This window comes from Manacus candei, unplaced genomic scaffold, assembly GCF_025592945.1.
Source record: "Manacus candei isolate 608988 ecotype Guabito, Panama unplaced genomic scaffold, ASM2559294v1 h1tg000056l, whole genome shotgun sequence".
NCBI lineage: Eukaryota > Metazoa > Chordata > Aves > Passeriformes > Pipridae > Manacus > Manacus candei.
This window is the reverse complement of record NW_026138104.1, coordinates 9961789-9983457: the sequence shown is the minus strand read 5'-3', so window position 1 is coordinate 9983457 and position 21669 is coordinate 9961789. Positions and strand designations below refer to the sequence as shown.

The following is a 21669-nucleotide window of genomic DNA, read 5'->3' as shown; positions in this document are numbered from 1 at the left end:
GTAGTGCTGCAGGGGGTTGTTGTGGCCAAAGTGCACGACTCAGCACTGGGCCTTGTTGAACCTCATCCCGTTGGAATCAGCCCAACTCTCCAGCCTGTCCAGGTCCCTCTGCAGAGCCCTCCTGCCTTCCAGCTGATCAACACTCCCCCCCAGCTTGGTGTAATCTGCAAATTTGCTGATGGTGGACTCAATCCCCTCATCTAAATCATCAATAAAGATATTAAACAGGACTGGGCCCAACACTGATCCCTGGGGGACACCACCAGTGACCAGCTGCCAACTGGATGCAGCCCTGTTCACCACCACTCTCTGGGCCCGGCCCTCCAGCCAGTTCCTGACCCAGCACAGAGTGCCCCTGTCCAAGCCGTGAGATGCCAGCTTTTTCAGGAGAATGCTGTGAGAGACGGTGTCAAAGGCTTTGCTGAAGTCCAGTGCTTTCAAGGCCCTTATGTTCACTTTCCGGAACAATTCCTGTACTTCCCAGAGACTCCTTCTCTAACCTGCCCCCTGGAAACTCCCATCCCAGCGCCCCCAACCGCAGCACAACAACGCTCAGTTTTGGAGTCGGTTGGCAGCGCGCCTGCCCCCGCACGAGCGGCCGGCGGGGAGGGGAAGAGAGGGGAAGGGAAGGGCTCCCTCAGCACAGCGGTGCCCGCGGAGACACCGCGGCCCGTGAGCCCCGAGGCAGCAGCGCGCAAGGCCAAGCGCGGCACAGCCCCCGCCCGGCGGCCCCGCGCCTGCGCCCTCCCGCGGGGGTGACGCGGCGGCCGCGCCGCGGAGGCGGGACCGGGCACGAAGGCGCGGTGTAAGTTCCTTCCCCCCGCGGCGGAGGGGCCACGGCCCGGGCTGGGGGCGGGCGGCGCCGGGGCGCGGCTGCCCCCGCTCTGCGCCCCGCCCGGGGCCCCTGGGGCCGGGGAGCAGGAGGCGGCGGCGGCGGGGCAGAGGCTCCGGGCGGGGCGGGCGCCTTTCCTCCGGCGAGCACGAGGGGTCCGTCGTCCACGAGGCCCTGCCCTCGCCCCGTCACGGCAGAGCGGATCCGGCAGCTCAGCCGGGGCTCCGGGCGGCGGGAGGAGCTCGGCGGTGTCCCCCGGGCCGCCGAGATGCGTGCGGGGCCCGCCCAGTTCCCGTCCCCGGAGCGCGGCAGCGGCGGTGCGGGGCCTGCGGCGCTCGGACGGGGCGGCTGTGGGAGCGCAGGGCCAGCGCGGGCACACGAGCCCTGCCCGAGGGGTGTCACAGCCCTGCCCCGGCGGTGTCACAGCCCTGCCCACGGGGGTGTCACAGCCCTGCCCGGGGGGGGTGTCACAGCCCTGCCCCGCGGGGGTGTCACAGCCCTGCCCCGGGGGTGTCAGAGCCCAATTTCGGGAATTGTTGCAGCCCTGCCCTGGGGGCGTGTCACAGCACTGCCCCGGGTAGTGCCAGCCCGGCTCTAGGGGTTGTCACCCCTTCGATAGGGTATGAATGCAATTACCAGTTGTGATGTTACAATAAAGACCTGCAGAAGGGCTGTATATTACAGGTTCCTACAAGTCTCGAGAGTTACTTGTCCAGCTCACGGTTTTTTTCGCGGTGGCCATAAAGCGCGTCATCTGTGAGGGGTGGCCGTAGCTTCCTCCGGGTTCTGTGGCAGCGTTTGGCTCCTGTGCAGCCCCAGCGTGAGTCAGAGCTGTGTGCCGAGCTCTCGACTCCGAGACCTGAGCGATGTTTCATAACCTTGCTGCTGCTTCCATAAAAGTACAAATACGATGTGCAGTCCTCTCAGGCTCCTCACGGTTTGGGAGGAACTGAGAACTGAAGGGCTTTTGTCCCGTAGTTGCAGAAATGGATGCAGTAAATGAGTGTAGTGTTTGTGTGTAACTGGGGCTGAGGCCTGCCAGCTTATGAATCCATTAGAATTTTTTATACTGCTAATGACATAAGGAACATATCACAGGTTCCAAATGCTCTGATGTGTCTGGCATAGATAGCATAAGGAGGGAAGCACTTGAAAGCAGCATAAGAGAGTTTTGGAAAGACCATGGTAATGTCTGCAGTGTGGCAGATATGAAATAATATGTAAGATTGGGTTGTTTAAATTTCTTTTGCCCCGCAGTCATGCTTTATTAAAAGGTTTACCTAATTCTACACCTGAATTAAAATTGACATGATACATCCTGTGCTCAATTCCTTTCTTCTTCTCCAAGTTAACTCTTATCTTGTTGAAACTTTTTAATGTGTATTGAAGTATCAGTCAACAGTCTAGCCCTTAAATGCTGTGTAGTTAAACTAATTAGTCTTGAATTTGCTTGTACGTATTTATTTGAACCTGTAATATACCATTAAAAGTGATCTTTCCTGTTATTAATAAGAAGGAAAGAGGAGGATAACATAGGATAAGTGCACAGTTCCCTTGGATCACAGTAGTTTGTGTGCAGTTTTTTCTTCCCACAGAACTATTCAGCAACCAAAATACTAAGCTGGTTTTTTTGTTTTGTTTTGGGTTTATTTTTATAACCTTATCGTAGATAGTTATTTTTAGTACTAGTTTAAGTTAATCTTTTTAGAAGCTGTTTTTATACAAAGCAAAATATATGTATTTTGGGGATGAGTGCATATTTTTTTCTGCTTCAGTAGCAAGAATAATTGGATTCTTTCCAACTTACAGTTTGTCAAAAGTCAGAAAGGAAAAGGAAGGAAAAAAGCTTATGACAATTATATTATATGTTTAAAATATTTTTTGTAATGATCTAATGTTCTTAGTGTTTAATTAAAAATATTCTCGGGTACTGATAACTGGAGGGTCAGAAGAAAACCAGCACTATTGTATGATTCAAATGTTTTTAGCTTTTGTAATTAAAATGTTTTTCAAAGCAGTTCATGAAGGAAAACTGGTTTCCTATGTTTCCTACATCTCATCTGTGAAAATATCAGAATTAGCAATTTCAGTGTCAGCATATGGTGAGGTATTTCTGACTTTCTCACATGAAACCTTAGATACACGTAATGACTGTCATACATATGTTTTTGATGTACAGGTTCAAGGATTATGTTGTATTAGATGGAAAAAAGTGTTCTTCATTGGTGACTTGAGCTGTTTCGAAGAATTGTATGTGCAGAGGTAATACATGATTTATGGAAGTGGTTTAATGTTTTAAATGTCTATGAAACTGGTGATGGTTTTATGTATTTATTTGCGCCTAATGAGGCGATGTTGTCAGGTCAAAGTGAAATGGCCAAATGTTGAATGTAGAGCTTTGATCTGAAGTTGACAGAAAATATTACTGCAGTTAGAATTATAGAAACTTAAGAGTTTTAAAAATACATGGTAAAATCAGAAATGTGCAAACTTTATTGGTTATTTTAGCAATGTTTATTCAAATATTTATTATTGCAATTTCTAATATGAAGTACTGTTAATATATGGTACGCCTCAGAAGATTTGCTGTTTTGTTGAAAGTAAATATGTTTTAGTAGAATTCTTGTTTATATACCACTTTCTAAAACGTTTGTCTGTTTTATTTAATATGATTTTCTGTCCTTTGCTAAACACATTTTCTGAGATATTGGAACTTTCTGTTGTTGTTTTCATTTTTTATTTCCTTGAAATAGGAATTAAGATGGATGAAATGTTTCTATGGCTGTAGGAGCAGCAGGATGCATAACATGGGTATGTTGAAAGAATACAGTTAATATCCTTGCAGAGTATTTTAATTTTTGATCCTGTGTGTATCTGAACAAAAAGATGATTTTTGTCATTGTGCTTGAATTGCTGTTTGTTTGTTCATTTTAAATTCTTTAGCATCACTGAGGGTGTACTCCATTGGGTTTATACTCCAATGAAACTTGTTTTCATAGTTTCCATATTAGTGGTTTAGCAGCAGGAAAAGATGTTTTGATCCTCATCCTCATCTGCAGTGAAGTTAAGACATTGTCCTTATTTGCTTGGACTTAGTGCTTCGTGTTGTCATTATAATTTGCTTACAGAGATCCAGAACATGCATTTATTTAAAAAGATTTTTTTTTAAACAAAATTTAAAACATGAACATATATTTTTACAAGACTAACATTGGCAAATAAGAGAATAGTGATGCTCGAGTAATAGTTGAGCCCTTTCTCATGAAGTATATTTGCATGTTCTTGTTATCAAAGTTGAATGAATTTCAGTCTTCTTCACAATGTAACCATTAAAAATAATATATAATATAGATTTAAATATTTTTTTAATTTTGAAAATAAAAAGCTGTGGGTTTTTTTATTTCATTCTTTCTTTTGCTGGTGTAACAAAGAGATTCTTACTGTCAGCTTAAAATGGCATTTGAAGAATGCTGTTGTCTTTGTATTTGCTCTGTATTACTGTTGGTGTTGTCACCTTTCATGAAAACAAAGAACAACTGGGTAGAAACCATGCTATTCTTCATGTGCTATTTTCTAATTAAATGTGTCTTTGAGTTACTATATTATAGTGCTGTATTTGCAGGTATGGATTGGTCCTTTATAAGCTGATGAAACATAGTGTAAGTAATATTCAAGCATTACTTTTTTTAAAGGACTGATTTCATGGGTATTTATAACGTAATTAAATGTTGTAGGAAATGTTATCATGGTTTGTATAGCAATATGTTGTAATCTGATAATTCTTTCTAATTAATATCAAGAATGTAATCAAAACACCATAAACCCAACTGTGGTAGAACTGTACCGTGTATTGAACACGTATATGAAAGTGCATAAATTAAGGAGAGACTATCTTTGGTTTGTCACTTGAGTCTTTTACCATTTTAGGAAAAAATAATTTCCTCACCTAAACAGCAAACTATTCCCTTTATTGTTGGTTTTTGAAGGCCATGCAGTACTGAAAGCCTTGCCTGAAGGGAGGCTGGCTGGTGTCCTGATACCAGAGCAGGCTTAGTAGTGAGCAGTCAGTGCATCTTGAATTGTAGCATAAATGGAAAGGAGGGAATGTAATAAGTAGCTCAGTGCATCTTTCAGAATTGTAATGCTTTGTGGTCACTTTATTTGTGGATAAGTTTTTGGGTTTTTTTTTTGTTTTGTTTTGTTTTGTTGGTTTTTGTTGGTTTTTTTTTTTTCAGAATGCTGAGATTTTTTTTCATGGCATCATATAAAGATTATAGTGACTTTTAGAGGCTGATGTAAGATATGAATTCACGTGTATGTGTTGTGTTGTTTGTCTGTGGCATAGCTCTTTATTGTTTTTCAGAAAATCTAAGCCCAGGATTGTTGGTTTAGAGAAAGTATCATGGTTAATGCCAAGAAGTCATGTGATGAGATGCTTTAAAGCAGCACTGTCTCAGCCTTGCTGAAGAGCCTCTGTCACAGCAAGTCACTGGGGAGGCGGGAGTGTTCTTTGGCTCACTTGGGTATTTGCCAGGAGGAGCAGGTGCAAAAGGGATGGAAAAAACAGCTTGGAAAATTTGTTTGATAGGTGAGGGAGTTGTGGGGGAAATAAACTACTTCTGTCAGACTTACTAGGAGAATTTTTGCTGTTTGGTTGAGTTTGGGTCGCGGATCAGTCAGAGCAATGTTTCCATACTCAGTCTTCCACATGAAGCATTATGGTACCAGTAAATGAACATTGAAATGTCTGTAGGAAGTATTTAATGGGTTTATGTGACTCAAAAGCAGAAACCAAACAAAAAAGCTGCTTAAGGGTGTGTTTTCTTACTTTTTGGTGCATTATTCAGCTGTTGTAAGGGACAATTGCAAGGGACTCTATCTGTTCTTCTGAGGATTTTTCCCTAGGGCCAACTCTCTGAAAATGTTGCATGGTGACAAATTACAGCTTAGACCGATGTAATTTCTGTTGTACTTGTGCTTCTTTGCCACTTTGCTTCTCTTATATATATGTTTATGGTTATTTTGGATGAACCAGAGAAAATAAGGATGTTCCTGTTACTCATTTTTGTAGTTTTGAGCACACTTCAGTCTTCTGTTGAATGATGTAGAACTTAATTTTGGTGGGTTTTTTTGCCATCCATGACTGCTTGGCCTCCCCTAAGTGAGGCTATAGTCTGCCAATTGTTTGTGAGTGCATGTAATCTCAGATTTATATCAGTCTGCCCTTTCAAAGAAGCTGCTGGTGAAGAAATAAGGTAGATCCATGATTTCAGGAAGCAAGGCTGTAAAGTTGAAATATCCAGCATCAACTGCTAATTATATACACTGTCCTAAAGATAAAACTATATGAACACCCAAGATACTGTAAGAGAATGACAAATGATCAGTCTGTGGAAACCTGTTGTGTATGTAAGCATGACCTGGGTATGATGAATCAAGAACTTAAGAAGTTACCGGCCTACTAGTAAAATGTCCTAAATTAATACTATGGATGTTCAGTGGGTTGTGTTGCTTTTGTCCTCAACAGATTTTGAGGCTTTACTGAAGAAGGAACTTAAATTGGTATTGGATTTAGAAAGAAGGAACTGTTCTGTATTACAGGACTCAAATGGAGACCACCCAAATGCCTTCAGCTGTTTGTTGTTATTTTCACAAGTAGTTTGTTCTTTTAGCGGAGTGTTTAAGAACAGAGAGTTGAATCAATCACCATACTATGTTTTTCCCTAAATAGCAATATTAAGTAAACTTTCCAATACTGTTCAGCATCAAGAAAAAAAAGTCATAAACTTTAGATTCTCTTGTTTTTTTAACTTCCAGAGAAAAGTAATGATAGGCTGTAGTGATTTCAAATCTTTAAATGCACCACGTTCTTGGAAACCTTTTTGCCTGGATATGTACCTCCTAAGGGCCAATATATTATCTGTTATATTTTATGGTATTTCAGTAAGTTAATTCAGAGATGTTTATGTTTTCTGTAGTTCTGGTAGAGTAAGCAGGATGTAGAATGTTCTTGTCTTCCATATATTATGAGTTATCTTTTTTTTACAGTCTTAATTTTTTAAAGGACAAGTCTGCTGTATTACTTTACAAACTCACTCTTGTGCCAGATATATTTGGTGCCTCATTGAATGCCTAAAGCTGAAAAGTCCTGGTTAGTTACCTTTGCTTAGTGTGTATTTATGTTCTCCTGTAAACCAGTGATTTTGTTTTTGGGAAGGTATCCTGATTGGTATGTGACAATGATTTGCAGACTTTATTGGGTGAGATACAAGGAAGAAAAGCAAAGACTACCTGGCCCCAAATGATGTCTTGACATGTTGCTTTTATAAAGAGAAATTGGGGGAAAAAAATTGTTTACCCTTTGAAAGGCAGTGAATATGGAGAAGTATAACACAAATACACAGAATGATGAATGGTTTGAAAGAAGTAATTCAGAAGCTTTTGTTTTGTTGGTTCATGCTATAAGAGTAAGGGGACATTCTGTGAAATTAGGGTGCAAACTGATAAAGAAACTTGAGAAAGGATATATTTCGTAGTAAATTGATAAGACAGTGAGCTCTGCAGTCTAGGGGTAATTTTAATTTAGGAAAATTGTAATAGAGATTGGATAAGCTAGAGTGCAAGAATATTTACACAGGCTCAGGTTACCTTTTCTCCTGAAAGAATATAATCCCTCATCTTTTCTTAGTTGCAAGATTATTTCCATCGTGATTTTTAATAAAGCTCATCTAAAAACTATGTATTGATGGTGGGAGTAAAGCAATTAAGTCTATCCCTAGTTTGTTTATGGGAGAAAAGGTTATGGTATCTCACTAATTTGTTTGCTCTCATTCCCTGAATTAGGTTATATCTAGATGAGATACCCACTAGGAGCTATGTCTAGTTCCCTTGGTAGTATCCACTGATTTACTTTATTTTTGTGGTAGATGGGGACATTGAAGAAGAGGTTTTGGGGATTAACATCAGGATCCTTGTTAACTTGGAAAGAACTTATGTAGGGCAGTTGCTTTTGTGACTTGCCACTAGTGAGACGCTGTTCTGTTCAGCTTTGATTTTTCTGTTGCCTGGGCTCATGCATTAAGTAGGTGTTCCTGCAGTAATTTAATCCAAGTCAGTACACAAGTTTGTTCTGTACCTAGAGTGATGGAATATTTAGGGAGGGTGAGATGAGCTAACGCTGGCCTTCTGTGTCACCCAGCCAACTCCCAGCAAGTATGTAAAAAGTCATAAAAATAGCAGTGGGGGTATCTTAATTAAATGAGCATGCTTGTCGCTCTGCCAGTCTTTTCTCTTGGCATGGTTCAGGTCCTAGAAACTGTTTGCTTTCAGTCTCTATCAAACTCAATTATAAAACTCTGTGATAAAAGCATCAAAAGCGGTGTTCAGCAGGAAAAGACTGCAGAATTGGCTTTTGCTCATTCCCACTGAAATACCCTTTTCTCTCTGTATAAGAGAGGCTGCAGTTTTTACTTTTGGTGTGTTTAGCAGCAGATTGACTTAAATTTGTTGTATTTGGCTCTAGAGCAGCAAAGAGCAGATGTCAGGGAGGTGCCGTGACAGGAATAAAAAAGTTCAGAAAGCTTGTGGGAATTTGAGGGTGAAGGGGAAGTCTTCCTCTTATTTTTTCCATGCTAGAATCCATATTATAACATTTAGAGCTGGCATTCAGTTCAAAACTTGCTGTGCTGTAAGGGTTGCTGCATTGACGCAGACATTCTTTCCCACAGCTCAAATTATGGAAACAGAGTTTATTTATAAAATAAAATATGCCTGTGAAATTATAATTGATACCTTAATTATGGAGAACTTGCCTGAAAGATGGTAACTTAGCGATCTGTGGGACATTTTCCTGGCTTAGAATAGCCACGATTTACACTGAAACGTTTTCTCTGTATGAATCTTAGAAATGGAATTCCCCTGTCAGGGCAGACAAACTTCAGTAACTGAGAGGTACTCTGTCAGGGATGATAAGCCTAAAATAATGGTCAACTTTTAAACATTATTTAGGCTTGGTACATCTGAAAAGTAAGCTTTGCTGCTTGGGGATTGTCACTATTTGAAAAATATGCATTTAAAAGCTACCACTACATTATGCCAGTCTTTACATAAGCAGGTGGGTGCCAGATGTATGTGGGATCTTGGAAAGTTCGTTACTTTGGATTATTTCTTTTCACTTCTGTAATGAGCAGAATGCTCCAAAAGTCAGTGGAGGCTTTTTTAAAAAAAAAGTCTTCTTTGCTTTGATTAAAGGGCCATTTCTGAAACACCTGGTGTAGTTTGTTAGTTAGTAGAATGATTACTTGTTTGTTTATCTTTCTCACATCTTTTTTTTTCATTCATCATCTACTTATACTACCAGAGTATATATTGCCACAGTATAGTTTATAGAAACATAAATATGATGTAATTTACATCATATTTACATTTATGTAATTTTGATTGCAGGTTGCTGTATTTGAAAATTGTGCCAGTTCTCTGTTGTCTTACATGTAGAAAGATGTACTTAATATTTTTTGGAGGAATTTTTTTTTTCCTATGATGAAAAGGTTTTACTTACAATAATTACAAGTACAATAATCTGCAGTAATAAATCTGCTTTTCCTTGAGAAGATTGTCATTAATCTTGTATTAGTGTTTTAGTAAACCATGTTGATTCCTTCTTTGGGTCTTGTATTTTAGTGGTGAATCTACACTTTTGTCTAACTCCAGTAGTAGCTTTTATCATTTTCTGGGGAGATGGGATTTGAAATAGAAGGAATGTATGCTATTGTGCACTTCCTAAGAATGTAAAGTCTGGCTTTTTTTAAAAGAAGCAATTAGTATAATGGTGTGAATTGACAAAAGCATCATATGTGTAAGGTATGTAATGTACTTGCTCTGTTCTCCTCTTACAAAGTAGGAGTGGAGTGTGCTATTCAGATTTGAGAACTAATCTTCCATCTCTTGTGCTAATGAACAGTGTAAAGGCACTGCTGAAAGAAAACAGGACAAACTATCTTCCCTGTTGGCTGTAGCATGTTGAGTTCTTGGTTAGGTAGCTAATTTCAGTGACATTAAAGTGACAGGACTGGAAATAATTGTGGCCAGAGCTGCTCCCAAGAGGATTGAGTGAAACCTTTTTGATTTCCTGAATGTAAAGGAAGCCAGGTTTGATCAATAGTTGCTGGGAGGGTTATTCAAATGATGAGTTGGTCCAATCCAGTGCAGGATTTTCTACCTCTGACCAGTTTAGAGCATCTTCTTCTGCTTAAGGTGAGATGCTGGAACTGTGAGAGTTTGATGTGTTTGATTAGCATCATTTATGTTTTGTCATATACTTAATTTCTTGTAGGTATTTTTCACCTGGCTGTCAAATTAATTTGTATACTGTGGTGTTGGAAAGTAAAATTTCTTTTCAATTTTGAGACAAAAAACTCTTTTTCATGCTCAAGATTAAAGTAGAGCAAACTCTTATTTTTCTTTTTCAATTTTAAAATTTATCTACACTTAGAGAAACACAGATACCTTTGAAAGATTTAACCAAGCAGCTTTTGGGAAGCAGAAACACTCCTTAGACTAAGAATAATGCTAACTACATTGATGGAAACTCCTGACTATAGAATTGGTTTGTTCTGCATAAGTCTCTGCATGTTCCAGGAAGCTATTAGTTTCAGAAAAAAACAAAAAGATGAAGAACTACAAAATATTTATTACAAAAATTGTGGAATAATGGGCTTTAATTGGACCACCAAAAATGCAAGCCAAGGAAACAGAACAATGTCTTGATGGTAGTATCTAGTAATTAGCAAAACATCTTCACCCTAGAAAACAAAAAGTAAAAAAAGAAGTATAATGTGTGTAGTAGGCTGTACCTCCACACTATTGCAACTGTCCTGTTTAGTCAGGGAATAGGACAGGCTAAGTATCCTGGGTGTTATTTAACCCTAGGGATTTCGGTGATGGGAGATATAATAATCTTGGACAGTGTAAGCCTTTTTTTGTCTAAGTGGAATTATGTTTTAAAGTGTGTGCTGTTCAATAATGGAAACGATTTACTTGAATTGTCTCTATAACGTTTCATATGTGAAACACTAGAAAGACTATTTCCAAAATGTTTATTAATGATCAGAAGGTAATAGATAAACTTAAGTTATTTTTATAGGTTAGTACTGGTTGACAGAGAATAACTGTGCTTACTTTCTTGGAGGATATTTACAAAGAAGAGTTTCAGGTTTTCTTTAGTGACCTCTCTCTCCAATACTTGCCTGTGATTCAGGAAAGTTACCTGATAATTCAGTCTTTGGCAATTATCTTTAGAAAGCTGCTCTGTATTGGAAAGGAGAAAATGTTTAATGTATATCCTTGCAGTGAGGAAGACACTGGGTGGGAACATTAACACACATACTAAGTTGACTGACTATAGATGTCTCCAAAAGAGGAAGTTTTAAATTTCTGTTGAATTCTGGTCATATACAAATAACTGTACTTAGAAGCTTACTAATTTTCAAAGCTAGTATCTTTGGAATTTACTTTTTCATTATAAAAATGAAAAGGCTAGAATATCCTATGTTAGCTGTGCACACTGTTGTGAGCCACAGTGCTGCTTCAGGATCCAGCAGATGAATCAGGTACTAATTCATGTATTGAATGGAATGCTCAGTTTCTGACATGTTACCTACACTTGGGAGGTACAGGAAACACTTCCTGGTTACTGTTACCACCAATTCATCTGCATGGGCCTAGTCCTTGTAGCCATCTCTTGGCTTCTAACAAACTTGAGTCAGTTCACCTTGCTGAAAAAAGGCTGTGGTTTTAAGCACATTGAACTGAAAAAGCCATAGCAGTATCACTGGAGTATTTATGCTTTACATGTACAAGTCCTTTGAAGACAGAATATCTTGCAGCAGTATTGAAATATTTTTCTAACCAATCAACAAACATTGTTATATGCTGTGAGTGGATTTGTATTGCATTTATAGCCATCAAAAATTTAGTGGCTTATCTTCTACTGTGGGTTTTTTTGGCTGACATCTTGTATGGATATTGTACTGCTGAATCTTTAATCTGCTGTGGAGACAGACAAATTTAGGAGAAGTGACTTTAATCTCTGAAGAACGTGTATTGACTGGGAGAGTTAGTTCAGTTTGTTTTTGCAAGTCACCAACCCTTAGAAGTGGGATTAAGTTTAGTGCAGGAGAAAATGGAACCTTCTCGTTGTCTCCAGAACAAGGTCATGGTGCATGTCTCTTTTCAGCCTCCATCTCAGTAAAATAATAGAAACTATAATTGCTTAGTTTCAGTTTTATCTCCTGAAGAATGGGAGTTAGTTACTTGTGCAGGCCATAATAAAAGCAATGCCTTTTTGGCCTTCTTGGTTGTTACTTCTTTACCACACCATAACTGCCCTGTTTGCGTGCCCATGCTTGAAATTCTCATGTCCTGATTCTGTTTTTTCTTTTTTCCTCCGTCAATTTTATTTATTTAGAGATTCCAGTGAGCAGGTAGCTGAGTAGACTTCAGTCATGCAGGAGCTGGTTGTGCATGTGGCTTTAATGATGGCAAAGGCTCACCCACCTTAGATGTGAAGGCAAGGAAAAGGAAACAAAACAGAATCCAACAGAAGACTTGAGAAAAGGAAGACTTTGCTAGTAAAGGAAGGTAGAGGGGAACACCTGAGTGACAAGGTGAAAGAAAAGAAGCTAAAGTGCTAGTATGATCTGCTGGTTTTGGCAATGCAATATGTGATGATGCTGTTCTGATTTGTAATTTTAAGAACAACTAAAGAAGCATGGTGCTTAAATAAGATAATTTACTGATTTTTAATTGTAAAAGTATCTTTCTATCTATCTCATTTTTTGGTAGATCAGACATACACCAACTTTTTAGAGGAGCTTATTTTTGTTTAATGAGAATATATTCATGGTATTTTTCATCAATAAATTAATAAAAACACTAGTACTTGATTTCTTTATTGCTCATCTCTTGTCTTACTGGGGTTATGTACAGCATTATGTCTTGGTAGATATAAAGGAATGCAGTTTTCCTTAGTGAGGAGCTTAAAAAAAGTCTCATGTGTTACTAAAATGGTTCCCAGTTCTGTGTGAAGAGCATGTGTATATGATCACTGTTCACTTTGCAAGATGACACTTGAAGGCTTTGGAATTAAATTGAAGTCCAGTCAGATTACTCAAATTCCTCCATGTCCCTAGAGAACAGAAATTGCTTCACCAACAAATACATAGGGTAGCTTGAGCCCATTCTGCTGAGCTGTGGGGTTTATTTCAGAATTTGGGAGATTCGTTTTCATGGAATAGGTAACTGAGAGAGTTAGCATTCTTGCTTGAATAATGCACTATATATTTTGGAAGAATGTTTCCCATGACTAAATAAGAGCAAGATGTTTGGCCATCTTCTAGAGAGGAGACTGTTTGGTCAGCATAAATTTAAAAAGTCTGGAAGAGACAACTGACCATTCTTGTGTGGTGTTTGCAACTTTTTCATGTTTCTTCTGGGCTTTAATTATACTGCATATACATGGCAAGAAGAAAGACCAGGGGTTTTGTTCTTTTTGTGGAGGTGTAACTTTATCACATCGTTGGGAATTTATAGCCTAGTAATATATAGTGTTTTTTCCATTCCTGCGTTTTGCAATTGGTTTGTACAGCCTCATAGTTTAGCAGCTGAGAGCTCACTTTTTCATGATTTTTTTTGGCATGAAAGGGTTACTGTTCACATTTCCTGTGTAATTCCTTCTGATCTTGCTGGGCTGTAATTACTTTCTTGATGTTAAACATTCCCAGGCTCCTATAACCTTCTAGCTTGCTTGCACTGGCCAAGTTTGTCCCAGGTGATCATGTGGGCGAACCTCCTGTTTTTAAGGATAAAAATCTCTCCTTCCTGTGTAAGATAGGCTATATACTCATTCCTTTGCTGTGCAATCCCAAGAGAAATCTTTTAAAAAATAATAATAAGGTAACACATCACTCTTTTAGAGTCAGATTTAGCAGCCAAAATAGATGACAAATCAAGTGTGTGGGTTTAGAATTTGCTGAATCTTGGTTGAATGACTATGAGTTCACATGAAAGATTATTTTTTCTTAATACATTTGGAAAATAGGTTAAGATATAAAAAAGACAGATTTTGACTGTAGCTTCTTACTTTTGACCATATAATTGGCAAATCTTTTTAAGCTTGTTTGAATGTGGAACTACTTAGCTGAGCCTTCAGGATTCTTTTTTCTTTTAAATATCTAAGAAAAAAAAAGAGGAAGACAGGATCTTACTCAAGTCTGTCTTTCCCACGTAGTTCAATTATCCTGTATTTCTTCTGATTTTCAGTTTCGGGATATAAACAGTAAACCCAAGGTATTATTTTGTTTTTAAATAGAAGTGACTGTATACTACTGAAAAATGTTGACTTCAGAGGTGTGGGAACTGAAGTGTTCTGTTCTGCAAGGGCACTGAAAGGTCCTGTGTGTCACCACTCAGCTGCTCTTCAGCTTTCATGTGGAGGAGACACCTGTAAGAATGCGAGTGAAGTTGGTTTTCCATGACCTTTATGCCGTTTTCTCGCAGTGCCAAGAAAGATGCAAGATTGTGGTGGCAGGGTTTTTTTAGGGTGTGAGGAGTTGTAATGTGCTGATACGTTGACATTGGTGGGTGTATTTTTGGTACTACCTATGTCCGAAGAAGTAGTTGGAGAGGTTCTGTATACTGTTAATTCAAGAAGCAGCCCAAATTTTGATTTGGGCTTCATTCAAGAGCGATCTCATTATCCTTTTAGAGATAATTGTTTTGGTCATAATCCTAGTCTTATTACCTTGTGCATTTAATTGGCTGCTTTGTGAAATTCTCAGGCTGCAAGTAATTCTATTTTGTTCAGCTGTATTACTGAACTTGCAACACTGATACTCAGAAAAAGTCTTCCCAGTAACTGATTGTCTTGTGAATGCATAAGTTTGAGCTCAGGAGGCTTATACACTTATACCTGGAAGAAAACAGATTGTAGGTAATAAACTGTAGCAGTTTGAGCCCTTTTCTTAGTTTAATTGTCATGCGTACCGATGCCTGCGCTTTACTATATAAATAGAAGTTAGAGCAGTTGGTGTGGCTGTTGTTAACTGTACTGCTATGCTAGTGAAGGATAGGAAGAATATATTTTAATGAAAATGTCTTTTTAATCTTTTCAGGAAGTATTCTCAAATTTGATGGCTTAGTTATAATAGGAATGCAGTCAGTATGCTGCCCAGTTCTTAATTGCATACTCCATCATGTAATTGGGAACATGGCTGTCAGATATACCTATTTTTGGTTTTGAACCCAGGTGTTCTTACTGGAATATTATTCAATACACAAAAGTCCAGTCCTGGCATAAAGTATCGTGTGAAAAAAACACGTGAAGCACCAAGTGAGTATAACTGGACAGAAGAAGATACTGCTGATAATTTGAATAATCATTTTATTGTGGCCTGCATGTGATCTCCACGTATCTGAGATTTTGTAGGAAACTTCATATGAAAAGAGTTTACCTGAGCACATCCACTTGGGTATGTGTTAAATGTATTGCAAGCATGATAGGCTTCCTGTGCAACAAATTGCAGCAGGGTGGTGCTTTGGTTAAAGCTTTTTTTTAAAACCACTTACTTTTGACTTTTTATTAATGAAACACTGATGAATTTAGACTTAGTTGAGAGGAAAACTGTATTGAAGCCTGTTTTCCATCTAATAGGATTTATAGATCATCTTGCCTTTTTCTTTATCTGATTAAATTTTGCTTCTGCTCAAATGAAGACAGAGAAGAATTACATGTTATATTGTAATTAAAGGTAACCTGTTTTGAATTTACTTTATAAAGTGCTTAGAATGTAACTGACCAGACTTTCCATTATAAATTTCACCTTTGCAGTGGGAGGTACCCTGAGTGGTAATGAACTTTCTTTTGTGAAAAATCTGTGGTTTCAGGGTCTTTGTAAATTACCTGGGTTTTTTTGTGTAGAAATCATGTCACAGGATGTCAGCTGGTTCTGTTGATCTTGTGTGTGTGCGGGTTGATCTTCCAATGGCTTAACTTAGAACTCTTTTGGACTTAGATGTCTCTGTTATACTAAAGGCAAGGCGATGCATGTAGCTGTGAAGCAGGGAAGAATTGGACCTAACCTTAGTGCAGAGAAAGAAACTGTTCACTTTTAACAAGCTGCTATAGAAATAAGGAATAATTTGAATTAGGTGAGCTTTTAAGCTTTCAGAAAATGTAGTCAACTGTATTTTTATATTCAGAGTTGTACAAGTTCTCTTTTAGAGAAGACATGTAAATTACTGTTGTGACAAAATGCACAAATATGTCTAGGTTTGATACTAATTAGTTCATTTCACTTATCTAAGGAAAGATTAAGTGCCTCAGTTTAAAACTGGCTATAAGAAGTAATATATAAACAAATTTAACACACATCCTGTGTAATAGCACATTTTGTAGAACTACAGGCACTTTGTTCTTAAATGCAGTGGTTTCTCACTTTCAGTGTTCACTAGCTGTTTGGTCACAGAGTGCCTCTTGACTAGATTTTTAAGTACAGTTTTTATCTCCATGAACCCATGGCTTTTTTGGGTTACTTGAACTGTATATAGCAGAGTCTTAAGTACTGCTAAAATGTTGATTAGCACTGATAGAATTATGTTGTTTACCACTGATGCACAAAAGGAGTCACAGAATCACAGAATATCCTGAGTTGGAAGGGACACACAAGGATCATTGAAGTCCAAATACTGGTCCTGCACAGGGCAACCCCAAGAATCACACCATGAGCCTGAGAGCATTGTCCAAACACTTCTTGAGCTCTGTCAGGCTTGGTGCTGTGACCCCTTCTCCGGGGAGCCTGTTCCAGTGCCCAACCACCCTCTGGGTGAAGAACCTTTTTCTGATATCCAACCTAAACCTCCCCTGGCACAGCTTCAGGCCATTCCCTCAGGCCCTGTCACTGATGACCACATAGAAGAGATCAGTGCCTTCCCTCCGCTTCCCCTTGTGAGGAAGCTCTAGATTTCAGTGAGGTCTCCCTTTGGTCTTCTCCAGGGTGAAAAGAGAAATAGAACAGTTCAGACTGTATAGTTGCTACTTGAGACAAAAATTCCTCTTCTACTACACTGCCCACTCAGAATTTCTTGGTTTGAGCCGTGCTTGTAAGGATAAATAATAGGTATTCTAGGTAAAACTACCATCTTTTGTTTAAAAACTGAAATGGGCATGATTTCTGTAGCTTAAAATTAGATAATAGTCAACTGACAAAAGTAACTGTGTGTTAAAGGCTTGGCACTGGAACCAGTAATTTCAGATTAGGTGAGAATCCCTACCACTTTAATAAGTTAGTTAGTGAGCTGTTGTCTTGGACCTGGTGATGTGCACAAACTCATTTGAGTTCTGAATCATACCCATTGAGAAAAAGAATTTTGTTGTTTTTTCCTGAAATAACTGAAACTGGTGTATGTGTTTGTATTAGTAAGTGGATTTCAGGTGGCATTGTTTTGTTGTAGAATAAGAAACACGATGATTGGGGTACTGGGGTGATAATTTTCCCAAGTACACCTCATGCTTAACAGTTCTATTTTTTTGTTTCTAGATGGTTAACATATTTTTGAAAGTATCTCTTTTCGAAGTTCACTAAGCATGCATCCAGCTTGTATTTATTCACTGGACTTTTACTAAATAAAATAGAGGGTGATTTTTTTTTAAGGGAGAAAAACTGAACACCCCTGCTCTCTGCAGTTTATTGGTATTTACAGTGGTGCAAGCAAGGTCTGAGGTGTCTGTTACTTCTGATCATTTAAAGAAAGCATGCATCTTCAGTGATGGGAATAGCTTGTTTGCAGCTCTTACTGGCTAGTTAAAACGTTTTCTGTGATCCACAGATAAATACAGGAACAAAAGATACCGATAGCCTTTGCTAATGTTGAATTTCACTGCCCAGTTTACCACATTCAGAGACTACTATTCAGCAAATGAAGAAAATATTAAATGTAGTGATAGAGGCATTGGCATTTTTTTTCTGTGCCAAGAGAAAATGAAGTATCATGACATTTTTAACATTTGAGATGCAGTATCCCCCAGAATTTTTGGAAGTTCTGTCTATATTTTTAGGGCTCTTTAACTGTATGGTTTTAGGTGAACAGTCATGAAAGCAGAGAACCTTATAAGGTATTTAACAGTTTGAAACATGTTAGGAAACAGAATACGCTGTATCCTTATTATACCTGTGTTTCTGCTGTATAAAAAGAGTTCTATTCTTATCATCTGATCTGATGCCTGAAGCAGTTCTGTGCTGTCTATGTGATCTGTTAAGTGTATATATGTTGCCTAAATTTGTTACTTATTGGAGGTTTCTTTTAAAAATCCTGTCTGAAACTTTGCATTGCAAAACCTTAAAGCTTAATTCTTCCATCTGTATAAAATGAATTTGGTTTCCAGTCTGTGGATTTTCATGACCTTTAAATGCTATAGGTGTTGCAGCTATTGCAGTGGGCAGCTTTGCAAATACTTTCAAATTGTATATGTATGTAACCAGAAATATTGAAAAAATGAGTTACCTATTTATCTTTAAAGATAACTGGCATCAATGGAAAAGCTTTTTTTTTTTTTTTTTCAGATTAATCAAAGGACTGTGGGTTGGAAGGGAACTCTCTGTCATCACCATTTCATGTTTCTTTTTTAAGGTTAATTCAGTTCCCACTTGTATCATGGTCATTGACATTTACATGCTATAGGTCATGAGGCCTGCATGCAGCAAGTGAATTCACACAGATCAGAAATACCTTAGAAGGAAAGTGCAGAATGTCTTTGGCAGTTATAACTATTATTTTTTCTCTCCACTCCTCTGTGCCAGTGCTCTATAAAAAAGTGGTAGAGCTGGATGACTGAATGTTTGATACAAAAGATGATGCAGGTTGTTGGCACGCACCCAGCACACATCTCAAAACGGCAAAGTTTACAGCACAGATCTTATGTTATTTCACTGTTAGTGAAAGGTGAATGGACTTTACAGAGAGAAAGTGAATATGGTAGAAATAATATGAAGGGTTTTCTGCTTTGCTGCAAGGGAAGCATTGATTTTTATTTTTACAGAAATGCATTTGGTAATGTTCTTTCCATATTAAAAGTCTTATCTAAATCTTTCAGGGTACTGCGTTCTTTGTTCTATTTAGCACTAGTTTTTGAGATAAAGCAAAATGATAAATTTAAAAAGCCCAAATCACAGCTGTGTAATGAAAATGATAGCAGACTCAAATAACTTATATGTTAAAACATGTTTAATGAGTGTTTTCTAGAGGACCTCTGTGAAAACTAGCTTCTCATCAAAACTGTATAGACTTTTCTGTGGTCTTGTACATTAAACATTCTGTACTGCCTCCTTGAACAGTTCTCACCATTCAGAAGATGAGTATTACTGTGCCAGGTTTTTTTATCTGAAAAAAATATATTAGAGGCTTTTTGTAAATGTAATTCATATCCTAGAAACGTGAGTAGTTTCTTAAAGCTCCTTTTGTATTCAATAAAGGAAAATTATGGGAATTCAGCCTGTTGCAGGTATTGGAAGCTTGTGCTGATAAATCAATTGGCCACTGATCAATTTCTGAAGCTTCTAAAATACTTCTTCATATATATATCCACACAAATATATACACACACACATATGTGTATATATATATACGTATGTATACGTATACATACCTACTTACATACATGACAGTTTTCTGTCAAATAAAAGCCACATTATTCTGCTGAGTTCTGTACAGGTTTTTCTTTCTGATGCATGTAGAATAAATAATGCAGATGTGTTAGGAACTGCGAGCTAACGTGTTGAGAGCCAAGAACGAATTCTGCATGCATGTATCTTCTACTTTAATCTTTAAAAGAAGAGCAAACTTAAAAAGCAAAGAGCATAAGAATGTGACTAACTTGATAACTGCTTGCTCATTTAGTTACTCCCAGAGCAATTCTTCTCTTAGGAAACATGATTTGTTTGGTTAAAACAAGGTAAGAAGGGGAGTGAAATTAGCAATACAGTTTTAAAGAATGAGGAGCTGATGATGGCAAGCACTATATGGCTTGGAGACAGGTGGTTAAGGAGGTAAAGTTATTAATAAAAATCTGTGGGCAGTAGAGTACAATGGAGCTCTTTAAATATAGAGGGTGTTCTTGAAGGATACAAAAGCTCAGTAATGATAGAAGTCCAATAACAGGCAAGGATGATAAATTTCTGCTGTGCAGAAAAAGGCATAAATATTCAATAAATATTATGTTCTGTATTCAGAAAGAGGCTGGATGATGCTTTTACATCTCACCACCTCCATCATTAGTGATGGGAAAAATGTATTATCACTGTACCAGCAACTATTAATGTTAAATGTTTTTAAATCTGCTGCACTGACACCTACAGATACTAAAAAAGAAAAAAAGCTTAGAAGCCATATGAATTATTCATTTTGAGTTTTAACAAATCGTGGAACAGTGGAGAAATTCTGGAAGGCTGGAGGAGAAGGGGAACTAATGTGCCCAAATTTAGAAAGTATAATATGTGCACCTTGAAAAGTCCAGTAGTATTAGGCTGCCAGTGAAGATTTAAAGAATTGCATAATTAATGCTGATCAGGATGGGCAAGCCAGACCCTACCTTGTACAGCTGCAAGGGGTTACTCCTTTCTGTGAACCGAGATTGGACTGACTGACCTGTAGTTTCGCAAATTCTCTTTCTTGCCTTTCTTGAGGATGGGTGTGCTATGTGCCAGTTTCCAGTCTTTGGTAATCTCCCTTGATGCCATGACTTCAAAAGATTATGGAGTGCATCCTTGTAGTGACACTGACCAGCTCTCTGAGCCGTCAGGGATACATCCTTCTGATCCTATGGATTTGTATAACTGCATCTTTATCTACTGTTGGTAATATTATATTTTATGATTCTATTTTAGTACCTCAACCTTTTCCATGGCTTCTTTCCCCTTCTTTGCTAAGCATTTGGCCCACTTTTTCCTTAGCCTTTCTTTTGTTGCCAGTGTACTTGCAGAACTCTTGTCACCTTTCCCATCCCTTGTTATTTACAACTCCGGGTGACCTTTGCCTTTCTTATTTCTCTCTGTGCATGCTTGAGCAGTGTCTTAAATAATTAAAATTCTACTGAAATCTAGAGGCACTGAACACGACTAGCAAAGTTTGGATTTGGCCCTAGTGTAGGAATTAGTGCCCCTATTAAAAAAATAGATGTCTGGTTATTTCACTACCCTAAGTGAGCAGCACTTTAACGTTAGGATTTGAAGGCTTGACGTGACTCAAGCAGTGTAGGTGTCCCACAGCATGGTTTTTATGGGCAATTAATGAAAAGGTGTGTCAAACCTAAAAAACTTAGTTGCTCTAAAAGCTTGGTCATGCTTAATTGTTTTTCTCTTGAAGTACTAATTCAGTTTGGTCTTGCTTAGTTTGAGATTTAACTGAATGCATTAGGAATACAAATATCTGTAGGAACAGAAGACAAAGCTGGAGGCCCATAGAGAAAGAAGAATGTTCCCAGGGTTAGCATAGTCTGCACGCCACAGCTGGTTGCTGGACAGTGTCCAGGAATAATTTTGACATGTTTATTTCACATTTTTTCTCTGTGAACATGTTTTGAGGACACTTCATTAAATATGTCTGATAGTCTTTGAAGCTCTGTGCCTTTAACATTTTTCAAACAACAAACAGGGTGATGGATACAAAAATGAAAATTATACTGGCAAGGACTATTTGCACAATGAGAACAACATCAGCTAAGTGAGTGAAGGCAATGGACTAGGACAGATTAGATTTTGATTTATTCCTTTTTTGTATGTTTAACTGTG

General features: G+C 38.3%; 1 protein-coding gene across 9 annotated transcripts in view; it reads left to right on the top strand.

Annotated features, from left to right (window-relative positions):
- The first annotated feature begins 717 nt into the window (after positions 1 to 717).
- The window catches only part of ZNF438 (zinc finger protein 438), a 48818-nt gene continuing 27866 nt past the window's right edge, over positions 718 to 21669 (top strand). For 5 of the 9 annotated variants that reach the window (XM_051802347.1, XM_051802349.1, XM_051802351.1 and 2 more), the window contains exons 1-3: positions 720 to 805; positions 3012 to 3094; positions 3586 to 3643. In XM_051802347.1, coding sequence (XP_051658307.1) covers positions 3598 to 3643 — 46 coding nt within the window. In that variant the 5' untranslated portion in view covers positions 720 to 805; positions 3012 to 3094; positions 3586 to 3597. Of the gene's footprint in view, positions 806 to 3011; positions 3095 to 3585; positions 3644 to 4454; positions 4492 to 21669 lie in introns of all 9 variants that reach the window. The other 4 variants (XM_051802344.1, XM_051802346.1, XM_051802343.1 and 1 more) reach the window with 4 other exon arrangements.